This window comes from Oncorhynchus mykiss, chromosome 2 (assembly GCF_057628025.1).
Source record: "Oncorhynchus mykiss isolate SJ-2025 chromosome 2, ASM5762802v1, whole genome shotgun sequence".
Lineage (NCBI taxonomy): Eukaryota > Metazoa > Chordata > Actinopteri > Salmoniformes > Salmonidae > Oncorhynchus > Oncorhynchus mykiss.
Window position 1 is genome coordinate 18037400 of NC_143023.1, and position 12601 is coordinate 18050000.

At 44.4% G+C, this 12601-nt stretch overlaps 1 protein-coding gene across 1 annotated transcript in view; it reads left to right on the forward strand.

Annotated features, from left to right (window-relative positions):
• Positions 1 to 212: 212 nt before the first annotated feature.
• LOC110508898 (uncharacterized) overlaps positions 213 to 12601 on the forward strand; it is a 58798-nt gene continuing 46409 nt past the window's right edge. The window contains exons 1-3 of the mRNA XM_036940757.2: positions 213 to 538; positions 1659 to 1834; positions 6191 to 6238. Coding sequence (XP_036796652.1) covers positions 1780 to 1834; positions 6191 to 6238 — 103 coding nt within the window. The 5' untranslated portion in view covers positions 213 to 538; positions 1659 to 1779. The remainder of the gene's footprint in view (positions 539 to 1658; positions 1835 to 6190; positions 6239 to 12601) is intronic.

Here is a 12601-nt window from a genome sequence, read left to right on the forward strand (position 1 = left end):
GGAAAAAGTATAGGCCTCAGACTAGTGTAGTGTATCTGGCCAAAGTTTGTAACAATGCCAAGTGCATGTTTACATGAGTCATCCATTTTGTGAATACTTTTGACAAAGACACACAACCACTTATTGTCACTCTAGCGCTCCATCAATCAGCCAATCAGTCAACAGATGTATGCTGCTGGGACGGGTGAAGGAGGGGTAGAGGGGTGAGGGAGGGGTAGAGAGAGAGACAGGGGAGAGGGGGAGTGACCAGGACGCTTTAGGGAGAGGTCCAGAGAGAAAGAGCGAGAGAAGGATAAGGTTAGTTCTATGATAAGGAAGGAACATCCGATCCTTTCCTCCCCAAGTCCACCTTTAGAACTCTTTTCCAGGGGATTAACGAGTGTGGAGAGAGAGAGAGAGAGACAATATGACAAGAAAAGGAACATGAAAGAAATCATCATTAAACGCACTTGAAGTTATCTCTTCCTTCTTGCACCTCTCTCTAATTTAATCTTAAACCCACTCCAAGTTCCCCCAAGGGACTTCTCTCTCTATTTCAGTAAGTATTATCTTTCATTCTACCTCATTTACTCTATCTTTCTCTCACTCTCTCTCTCTCTCTCTCTCTCTCTCTCTCTCTCTCTCTCTCTCTGTCTTCCTTTCCCTTCCTCGCTCTCTTTCTCTCTCTCTTTTTGTGTCTCAGTGCCCTACTGTGTGATATGAGGACTCATCAATATCCTACTGTATGGGCAGTGCTCTAATCTAGTTTGTAAATAACTGTGTGTGTGTGTTATTGTGTGTTAATGAACACCAGCTCAGTGATTTTGTGTAAATAATCTCAGTCACTCGGTGTGTCCACTTTCATGCGGTTCAGGCTTTCCCAATTTGTCTTATGGGTGGCCAGCGACATAGTCAATATAGTCAATAAATGGTGTGTGTGCATTAATGAAGTGTGTGTGAATTAGTGGTATTAACCTCTGTCTCTCTCCCATGGTTCTCTGTGTGTAGATAAAAACATCTATTTCTCTGTGGCAGTTTTCACTTTCTTTCGCTTTTAAATCTGTGCATCCAGCCTCTGCACAGTTGTGTCCTCTGTGATAGGTGTTGTGGCTTTTTATGTGTCCATTATAATAAGTGTCCCCTGTGCACTCACTGTTTGGCATCTGGGTATCTGTCACTGCCTCTGTCTCTGTCACTCATATGGCCTAACTCACCCTGTCTCTCTCTTCTCCTCGCCTCTCTTCCTTTTCCTCTGTCGTTCTAAATGCTTCCTACTGTCTCTTCCTCTTTCTTTCTCGTTATATCTACGGTGTGTGTCTCTCCTCTCTTTCTGTGATTGTGGCAGTCTGCCGTGAGAGGCGTGGTCTAGTCAATGTCGATGTTGTCTCTCTACTACTGTCCACTCTATCCTGTGTGTGTCAGATGGTGTGTCTCTACTACTGTCCACTCTATCCTGTGTGTGTCAGATGGTGTGTCTCTACTACTGTCCACTCTATCCTGTGTGTGTCAGATGGTGTGTCTCTCTACTTCTTTCCACTCCATAACTCTCTTCTGTCTACTGCTCTGGTCTGTGTCTTGTACTCAGTGTCAATATATTTTTCTCAAGGGATAAACAAAAGCATTGACCTCCCTCTCTCTGTTCCATCTCTCCCTTTATCTGTTCTCTGCTTTCCACACAGAGAGAGACAGAATCAGAAGAGTCCATTCCTCCTGATTCCCACCCAAGTGGGAATAAAAACAGGATTCCACTCTTTCTTTCTGTTCCTCCTCTCATCCCTCCTTCCCCTCCTCCTCTTCATCATGACGTTGCTGGCCTCTGAGAGGTCGCTTCTCATCCGGAACAAATTCCGCTCAGGTGAGTGTATGGCTGGGCCGGTTGGGGTGGAGCTGCATCAGGCCAGGCCGGTTGGGGTGGGGCTGCATCAGGCCAGGCCGGTTGGGGTGGTGCTGCATCAGGCCAGGCCGGTTGGGGTGGTGCTGCATCAGGCCAGGCCGGTTGGGGTGGTGCTGCATCAGGCTGGTTGGGGTGGGACTGCATCAGGCCGGTTGGGGTGGGGCTGCATCAGGCCAGGCCGGTTGGGGTGGGGCTGGATCAGGCCGGTTGGGGTGGGGCTGCATCAGGCCAGGCCGGTTGGAGTGGGGCTGGATCAGGCCAGGCCGGTTGGGGCTGGATCGGGACGGTTGGGGTGGGGCTGGCAGGGAGGAATTAGGCCTGGGGTGTGGGACTAAGTTGCCCTTAGGCTGATCTTGGGTCATATATACAGTGCTGTTTGTATTATGTCATAAAGTGTCACTCAGCCTCTTCTCTCTCTGTCAGCCAAGCCCATGGCTGACACTATGGTAACTAGTAATGATTGATGACTACATCATTGGCAAGAAGTTGTTCCTGTATGATTGTGGCAGATAAGTCTAGTCTTGGTTATATTAATCATGAGGATGATTAATCAGGTAAAGATATTGATCGTTGTATATCTATTTATTGATTGAAACCACAGAGCTCTCCTGAATAGACATACCAGAGGATTGACCACAAATCTTTTAATCTCCCAATGACAGTATTTGTAGCATATTCATCTCAGAACCCAGAACTAAGTTTTACAGCTAGCTATATTTTAATCTGTCATGAGAGACAAGAGGCATATAGCCACTGCCACATTGCTCCTGTCTCCATTTAAAAACAACCATTTTAGAAAAATTCAAACACATAACTAATTAAATAAGACAGCATTAGAGGTACTGTAACGGCGTTCTTCGTTTGTTGAAAGAGAGGACCGAAATGCAGCGTGGTGGTTACTCATGTTCTTTAATGAATGACGATACATGAAATAACTAAATGAATACGAAAACAACAAACGGAACGTGAAACCTAATACAGCCTATCTGGTGAACACTACACAAAGACAGGAACAATCACCCACAAACACACAGTGAAACCCAGGCTACCTAAGTATGATTCTCAATCAGAGACAACTAATGACACCTGCCTCTGATTGAGAACCATACTAGGCCGAAAACATAGAACTGCCCCACAACATAGAAAAACAAACATAGACTGCCCACCCAACTCACGCCCTGACCATACTAAATAAATACAACACAAAGGAAATAGAGGTCAGAACGTGACAGGTACAGTTATAAGATTGGAAAATGTTTGGATGACATTATACAGATGCCGTATCTTAATTTGATTATCCTGTAGTTGCAGGTTTAAAAAGGCTTCTAAAGTTTGCAATTTCCACTTAAAAATGTCTGACTTGATTTGCCTAACAAAAGATGTATCAACCTCTACAAATTATAATCCACAACAACAGTTCCATTTTCTGTTGCTGTAGGATTATTTTCCTGCTGTTGCAAACTGGCTCAAATTAAGATCCTACAACTGTAGCAAGAAATGTGTACAGCTACTGAATCCTTTTGCAAGTTGGATTTCTTAATGTTTTGTGTTAGGTCCATCATCCATAGGTTACTGTCCTTTAACTAGCAGCAGTTGTGTTCTAGAATTGGAACATGCTCCTTAAAAATGGCCGCCTCTGTTGTTATCAGTCTGCTGCTGTCATAAAGAGGCTTGGTAGGGACAGGGAATGAGGTCATAGGACATTCCTGCTGTTGTTTTTTTCAACCAGCTGTTCATTACCAGGCCTGTCTTGGGCAGCTGGAGGTTCAGATTAGATTTGATGAGTGTATTTATTTATTTAAATACCAGGAAGTGTCTTGAGGTTTCCAGATTGGATTCATTAGAAGAGACATTTAAGTGAGTTAGACTGGCTAACTAAGTATCAGCTGTCCTGCTGCTTTGAACCAACTATCTATTCAGCTATGGAGGAAATAGTTGAAGGCTATGAAGGCCAATCAATACTTTTGTCAATAGGTGAATGTTGTCTGATTGGTTGATGTGGAATTAATAGCCTATGGATGGAAGGATGTCAATATGGGTTGTGTAACTTGTGTTGAGGAAGATGTACTACTATACCCTGAGTATGCTACCATGACTGTGGTCAAAGCTGAAAAGCGGTAGGCGTGCTGTGCCTGTGGACAGTGGTAGTGATAGGCAACCATTTTATTAGATCAGTTTCTCAAGGCAGGAAAATAATCCTGCACGTTATTGGACGGTAAAAATGTGACATTTTTGTAGGGGTTGATTCATTTTGAAGGGAAAATTACAAACTTTAGAAGCATTTTTAAACCTTGAATACACTACAAATGTGCATGTCCTGTTGTGCAGAACATTTCCTGCAGCAACAGGGTGATCAAATTAAGATCTTACATCTGTACTTACATCAGCGGGGAAATCATGGTAACGAAAATGCTGCATTTGGTAGCTGTTAAATGATCAATGATCATTGATAACCTATAAGGTTCACTATGAGATTACATCACATTATAGATGGTTGAGGAGCCGATTATAACCTCAATCCAATCTCTGTTATTTCTCTCTGTCCATGAATGCTTGCCCAAAGCGGGAAGATAATCTCACTGAGCTAAATCCATGCACAACTTCAGTAGTTTACACAGTCACCTTCCTGCTCTTATCTGTCATCAAGATTCTGGCTTCATTTGTTTCCACTCAGTTACAGATTGTTAATTGTTAACAGTAAACTAAATTGACCTACCATCTGTACAGGGCTTATAAATGGTTTATAAGTAGTCAATCAACTCTTCTGGGTACCTTTTAAGTGATGATTGCATGTGTTAGTTCCCTGGAGCGGGCCAGGGCCTATGTCTGGAACTTTAGTTGGGTCCGGTACACAAATCTGGTCAAATTTCACCTCTGAGAGTCCAATCAATTATTCCACCTCACAACCGATTACACACACACAGTACCATGACCGAGTCAGCATGGAGGCCTATGTGAGTCAATCAGAATATCCAGTCCAATACGATACCAAGAGGTAGCTGTTACCAGGCTAAGTGGTAGCAGTTACCAGGCTAAGAGGTAGCTGTTACCAGGCTAAGTGGTAGCAGTTACCAGGCTAAGAGGTAGCAGTTACCAGGCTAAGAGGTAGCTGTTACCAGGCTAAGAGGTGGCGGTTACCAGGCTAAGAGGTAGGTGTTTTCAGGCTAAGAGGTAGCTGTTACCAGGCTAAGAGGTAGGTGTTTCCAGGCTAAGAGGTAGCTGTTACCAGGCTAAGAGGTAGGTGTTTTCAGGCTAAGAGGTAGCTGTTACCAGGCTAAGAGGTAGGCGTTTCCAGGCTAAGAGGTAGCTGTTACCAGGCTAAGAGGTAGGTGTTTTCAGGCTAAGAGGTAGGTGTTTTCAGGCTAAGAGGTAGCTGTTACCAGGCTAAGAGGTAGGTGTTTTCAGGCTAAGAGGTAGCTGTTACCAGGCTAAGAGGTGCAGTTACCAGGCTAAGAGGTAGCTGTTTACTGTAGAACCAGGCTAAGAGGTAGGTGTTTCCAGGCTAAGAGCTAGCTATTTACTGTAGAACCAGGCTAAGAGGTATGTGTTTCCAGGCTAAGAGCTAGCTATTTACTGTAGAACCAGGCTAAGAGGTAGGTGTTTCCAGGCTAAGAGGTAGCTGTTTACTGTAGAACCAGGCTAAGAGGTAGGTGTTTTCAGGCTAAGAGGTAGCTGTTACCAGGCTAAGAGGTAGGTGTTTCCAGGCTAAGAGGTAGCTGTTTACTGTAGAACCAGGCTAAGAGGTAGGTATTTCCAGGCTAAGAGGTAGCTGTTTACTGTAGAACCAGGCTAAGTGGTGTTTTTACACAAGTAATGTAATGGGGTCTCTTTTCGAGTGGCGGTCGGCTGACAGAAAATAGTGGAAGAAGAATTGACTTAGCGTGCATGACCGTGATGAAGGGAGGGAGGTAGAGAGTTCTGGAGAGAGAGGGACAGCTGAAGGGGGGATGGGGTGACAGAAATAAACATACTGACGGATAAATAGTTACAGCCCCCCCCCAAACCCTTCTCATACTGCTGTCCCCTCCCCCCATCCCTCCCTCCATTTCTCTCAGATCTCAAAACTCAGCACTGGAATGCATTGTGGGAAACATCACCAAACCTATCAGCCCCTCCCCCAATGAACCTCTTAGTGTGAAAGTGTGTGTGCAGTGTATGTGTGTGTAGAGATTGCTCAGTCACATGTTACTATACGATTACAGAGGGATATTGTACTACAGAACATAGGACAGTACCTTTTACCCAGAGTTACCTTTTAGGTTATTCCAGGTATTCTCATACATCTAACTCACCACCTCTCTACTGCTTGTCTTTCAGTCTTGCAGTTGAGGATTCAGAACCGAAGGCAAAATGAAATGGACTCTGGTGAGTGGAGTTACTGTTAATGTTTACTGACAGGGTTGGGTGTTCTCTCTTCTTTACACTACCTTCTAATGAGACTGACTCTCCCTCTCTCTCTCAATTCAATTCAATTCAATTCAAGGGCTTTATTGGCATGGGAAACATGTGTTAACATTGCCAAAGCAAGTGAGTTAGATAATATATAAAGTGAATATATAAAGTGAAAAACAATAAAAATGAACAGTAAACATTACACATACAGAAGTTTCAAAACAATAAAGACATTACAAATGTCATATTATATATATACAGTGTTTTAACAATGTACAAATGGTTAAAGGACACAAGATAAAATAAATAAGCATAAATATGGGTTGTATTTACAATGGTGTTTGTTCTTCACTGGTTGCCCTTTTCTCGTGGCAACAGGTCACAAATCTTGCTGCTGTGATGGCACACTGTGAAATTTCACCCAGTAGATATGGGAGTTTTTCAAAAATTGGATTTGTTTTCGAATTCTTTGTGGATCTGTGTAATCTGAGGGAAATATGTCTCTCTAATATGGTCATACATTGGGCAGGAGGTTAGGAAGTGCAGCTCAGTTTCCACCTCATTTTGTGGGCAGTGAGCACATAGCCTATCTTCTCTTGAGAGCCATGTCTGCCTACGGCGGCCTTTCTCAATAGCAAGGCTATGCTCACTGAGTCTGTACATAGTCAAAGCTTTTCTTAATTTTGGGTCAGTCACAGTGGTCAGGTATTCCGCCGCTGTGTACTCTCTGTGTAGGGCCAAATAGCATTCTAGTTTGCTCTGTTTTTTTGTTAATTCTTTCCAATGTGTCAAGTAATTATCTTTTTGTTTTCTCATGATTTGGTTGGGTCTAATTGTGCTGTTGTCCTGGGGCTCTGTAGGGTGTGTTTGTGTTTGTGAACAGAGCCCCAGGACCAGCTTGCTTAGGGGACTCTTCTCCAGGTTCATCTCTCTGTAGGTGATGGCTTTGTTATGGAAGGTTTGGGAATCACTTCCTTTTAGGTGGTTATAGAATTTAACGGCTCTTTTCTGGATTTTGATAATTAGTGGGTATCGGCCTAATTCTGCTCTGCATGCATTATTTGGTGTTCTACGTTGTACACGGAGGATATTTTTGCAGAATTCTGCGTGCAGAGTCTCATTTTGGTGTTTGTCCCATTTTGTGAAGTCTTGGTTGGTGAGCGGACCCCAGACCTCACAACCATAAAGGGCAATGGGCTCTATGACTGATTCAAGTATTTTTAGCCAAATCCTAATTGGTATGTTGGAATTTATGTTCCTTTTGATGGCATAGATTGCCCTGCTTGCTTTGTCTCTCAGATCGTTCACAGCTTTGTGGAAGTTACCTGTGGCGCTGATGTTTAGGCCAAGGTATGTATAGCTTTTTGTGTGCTCTAGGGCAACAGTGTCTAGATGGAATTTGTATTTGTGGTCCTGATAACTGGACCTTTTTTGGAACACCATTATTTTGGTCTTACTGAGATTTACTGTCAGGGCCCAGGTCTGACAGAATCTGTGCATAAGATCTAGGTGCTGCTGTAGGCCCTCCTTGGTTGGTGACAGAAGCACCAGATCATCAGCAAACAGCAGACATTTGACTTCGGATTCTAGCAGGGGGAGGCCGGGTGCTGCAGACTTTTCTAGTGCCCGCGCCAATTTGTTGATATATATGTTGAAGAGGGTGGGGCTTAAGCTGCATCCCTGTCTAACCCCACGACCCTGTGTGAAGAAATGTGTGTGTTTTTTGCCAATTTTAACCGCACACTTGTTGTTTGTGTACATGGATTTTATAATGTCGTATGTTTTACCCCCAACACCACTTTCCATCAGTTTGTATAGCAGACCCTCATGCCAAATTGAGTCGAAGGCTTTTTTGAAATCAACAAAGCATGAGAAGACTTTGCCTTTGTTTTGGTTTGTTTGGTTGTCAATTAGGGTGTGCAGGGTGAATACATGGTCTGTTGTATGGTAATTTGGTAAAAAGCCAATTTGACATTTGCTCAGTACATTGTTTTCATTGAGGAAATGTACGAGTCTGCTGTTAATGATAATGCAGAGGATTTTCCCAAGGTTACTGTTGACACATATTCCATGGTAGTTATTGGGGTCAAATTTGTCTCCACTTTTGTGGATTGGGGTGATCAGTCCTTGGTTCCAAATATTGGGGAAGATGCCAGAGCTAAGGATGATGTTAAAGAGTTTTAGTATAGCCAATTGGAATTTGTTGTCTGTATATTTGATCATTTCATTGAGGATACCATCAACACCACAGGCCTTTTTGGGTTGGAGGGTTTTTATTTTGTCCTGTAACTCATTCAATGTAATTGGAGAATCCAGTTCTGGTAGTCTTTAATAGTTGATTCTAAGATCTGTATTTGATCATGTATATGTTTTTGCTCTTTATTCTTTGTTATAGAGCCAAAAAGATTGGAGAAGTGGTTTACCCATACATCTCCATTTTGGATAGATAATTCTTCGTGTTGATGTTTGTTTAGAGTTTTCCAATTTTCCCAGATGTGGTTAGAGTCTATGGATTCTTCAATTGCATTGAGCTGATTTCTGGCATGCTGTTCCTTCTTTTTCCGTAGTGTATTTCTGTATTGTTTTAGTGATTCACCATAGTGAAGGCGTAGACTCAGGTTTTCCGGGTCTCTGTGTTTTTGGTTGGACAGGTTTCTCAATTTCTTTCTTAGGTTTTTGCATTCTTCATCAAACCATTTGTCATTATTGTTAATTTTCTTCGGTTTTCTATTTGAGATTTTTAGATTTGATAGGGAAGCTGAGAGGTCAAATATACTGTTAAGATTTTCTACTGCCAAGTTTACACCTTCACTATTACAGTGGAACGTTTTACCCAGGAAATTGTCTAAAAGGGATTGAATTTGTTGTTGCCTGATTGTTTTTTGGTAGGTTTCCAAACTGCATTCCTTCCATCTATAGCATTTCTTAATGTTACTCAGTTCCTTTGGCTTTGATGCCTCATGATTGAGTATTGCTCTGTGTAAGTAGACTGTGATTTTGCTGTGGTCTGATAGGGGTGTCAGTGGGCTGACTGTGAACGCTCTGAGAGACTCTGGGTTGAGGTCAGTGATAAAGTAGTCTACAGTACTACTGCCAAGAGATGAGCTATAGGTGTACCTACCATAGGAGTCCCCTCGAAGCCTACCGTTGACTATGTACATACCCAGCGTGCGACAGAGCTGCAGGAGTTGTGACCCGTTTTTGTTGGTTATGTTGTCATAGTTGTGCCTAGGGGGGCATATGTGGGGGGGAATGCTGTCACCTCCAGGCAGGTGTTTGTCCCCCTGTGTCCTGAGGGTGTCAGGTTCTTGTCCGGTTCTGGCATTTAGGTCGCCACAGACTAGTACATGTCCCTGGGTCTGGAAATGATTGATTTCCCCCTCCAGGATGGAGAAGCTGTCTTCATTAAAATATGGGGATTCTAGTGGGGGGATATAGGTAGCACACAGGAGGACATTTTTCTCTGTTAGGATAATTTCCTTTTGAATTTCTAGCCAAATGTATAATGTTCCTGTTTTGATTAATTTAATGGAGTGAGTTAGGTCTGCTCTATACCAAATTAGCATACCCCCTGAGTCCCTTCCCTGTTTCACACCTGGTAGCTTGGTGGATGGGACTACCAGCTCTCTGTAACCTAGAGGGCAACCAGTGGGTCCGTCTCCTCTATACCAGGTTTCTTGCAGGATGACAATGTCTGTATTACCGATTTCTTTGGTGAAGTCCAGGTTTCTGCTCTTTAGGCCAAAGGCAGATGACCTCAGGCCTTGGATATTCCAGGATGATATAGTGAAGGCTTTTTGTTCCATAGAGTGTCCAATGTTGTTGGTCGTGGTTTGGCCTCAGGCCAGTAAGTGTGAGCAGAGCCTGCTGAGCATCTGGTACATGCCATTGGCTTGGGCAAGTGTGAGAGTTGGGGTTGGGACTGTTTGCCCGCTCACTACCTGGGCGTATGTGTGGCTTCCATGTTGAGGCCCTCTTTGCGGGGGTGGGGTGCATGGGGTGGGCAGGAGTGGCATAGGTCTGATCTGAGGGGGCCTAAATGGGGTGTGGGCATGGTTGATGTGGGGGGGTGTTGATTGGTTGGGGTGGGGGTGTGGATGTGTCTGGGTGTACTGTGGTCTGGATGTAATTCCTCTTGGCGTGGGTCCTCTATGTGTAGGTCCAGGGGCGGGGTCCTGCAGGTCTGGGAGGGTGTCTCGCTGGTCTGGGTGGGGTGTCTATTGATCTGTTGCTCCTGTGTGAAGTGTTGGGGATACGTTTGAGAGCGATGTCCTTTAGAGTCCGCGCAAAGGTGGGCACTGCTGCCTTGTAGAGGTGGACCTGGTCATAGAGACTGTTCAAGTCCAGGGTGGAGTGGTGGGCCAGGAAAACATTTGGTTTTGAGGCACAGTCACGGGAAATACTTGCGTTTACCCGCTGTATTGTGGCAGGGTGGAAGTCTTTTCGTGGTAGCAGGGTTGAGATAACCACTTGTGCATTGGGGAAAGTAGAAGAAGCCTTTTCAATCACTCCCTTCAGTGCTGTGGCCACCCTTTCCTGCTGTGCTCTCAGGTCGTTTGTGCCTGTGTGTATTATTATGTGGCTGGGTGAACCTAGTTGGTCCTCAGACAGAAGGTCTAGGGCGCATTGGGTGTTTGGACACCAGAGTTTAGACACACTGTGTTTGGGAAAAAGTTTTTTTTCTTCTATATATTTCCCATTTGAGTCCATAAGTAGTACAATCTGTGTCTTGTGTTTGTCCTCAGTGGGTGTGAGGGGGTTGTCAGAAGGGCTATCAGGGTGGCTGACAGGGGGGTGCTCAGAGGGGGTGAGAGCCGCTGGGCTTGTGGTTCTTTCTTTGTCTGTTCTGCTAATGTCGACTCTATGGTCAGGGTCTGGTGTGGACTGTTCTGCTGTGGTGTGGGGACTTTTGTCAGGTGCTGAGGTGGGCTGTTCTGCTGGCTTCTCTGTGGGGGTGGCCACCTCTCTAGTGGGTTGTTCTCTGTCACACGCCGTCCCCCTCAACCTCTCCTCCGTCCCCCTCACCCTCTCCTCCATCCCCCTCAACCTCTCCTCCACCAGCAGTCTGATCCTCTCCTCTAATGCTCTGTTCTTCTCCTGATTCTGCTCTTTCTCCTGTTGAAGTTGTCTCACCACAGTCCAGAGTGCAGATATGTCTCTGTCCACCTCCAGATCTCCGGGTCTGGTTAAGGGGGTGTTGTTGTGCTGGACTGTTGTCTGGGTCTGTGCTGACTGAAGTGTAATTACCTGCTGTTCCAGCTCCACCTGTCTTACCTCCAGCTGGGTGAATTTGTCCTTCATTTCAATGAGGGAGTGGTAATCTGTGCTGGGAGGTTGACTCTCCGCTGGGGGTTGCTCGTCTGTGGGGTTACATAATGAAGAGGTCTGGTCTGACCCGCTCGGGGTGGGGGTATCTTTATCAAGGGAGAGCTTCTCCTGCTGGACTAATTATTTGATTAGGTGAAAGTCCAGCTGAAACTGTTTGGGGTTACCCTGTACCATTACTGTTCCGGACTTATAGATATTTATATTACCTGACTCAGAGTCCTCGTTATCAAGTATTCTGAGTTTCCACCCCTCGTTAACCCCCCCTCTCTTAACAAAGGGGTAGTGTGCTAATATAGCACTGTGCCATGCCAGTGGATGGTTTGTGTGGAAGATAAGGTTGCTGATGTTCCCATTTTTGTAATAGTCAGCAAAAAGTGTCTCTTGATTTTCCATAAGGAGCTTCATTTTGTAATCTTTTCTTGCCTTATCATTCTTTACATGCACAGGGTACTGTATTTTAATTACCTCTGAACAGCGGGAAGGAGCTTCTAAGGCCTCTCCATTTGGTTGGGGTAGACTGTGTGACTCTCCTGCCATTGTTGGGCTAATGTGCTTTGACACCTCTCACTTGACACGTCAGTGCTAGTTGAAGCTGTATCAAGCTTGGCAGAATTATGTTAGAATTCAGTCCTTATAAAGTAATGTTGTGTATTTTTCTTCTTGGCTTTTGGAAATAAAATATAGTTTCAGACTAAACATTATTCACTCAGTTCCAGGTTGGATGGTGTTTTCAGGTTTCTGTTGTTTTCCAGAGAATTTGCTGTATAGGGTAATAAATCCTTGGTAGTTGTGAACTTTCCAGGTGATTCCGTAAATCCGTCGAAAATCAGGTTGTAGGTTTTAAGTTTTGATTTGAAGTAGGGGGTATGTTGTAGAGGGTAGAATCCAGTATGTGTTCCTGACAAAAAATCCAAGTTTATCTAACTCCTAATCTATCTTTTTTAAAGAAAATGCTCCCTCTCTCTCTCTCTCTCTCTCCCCCCCCTCTCTCTCTCTCTCTCTCTCTCC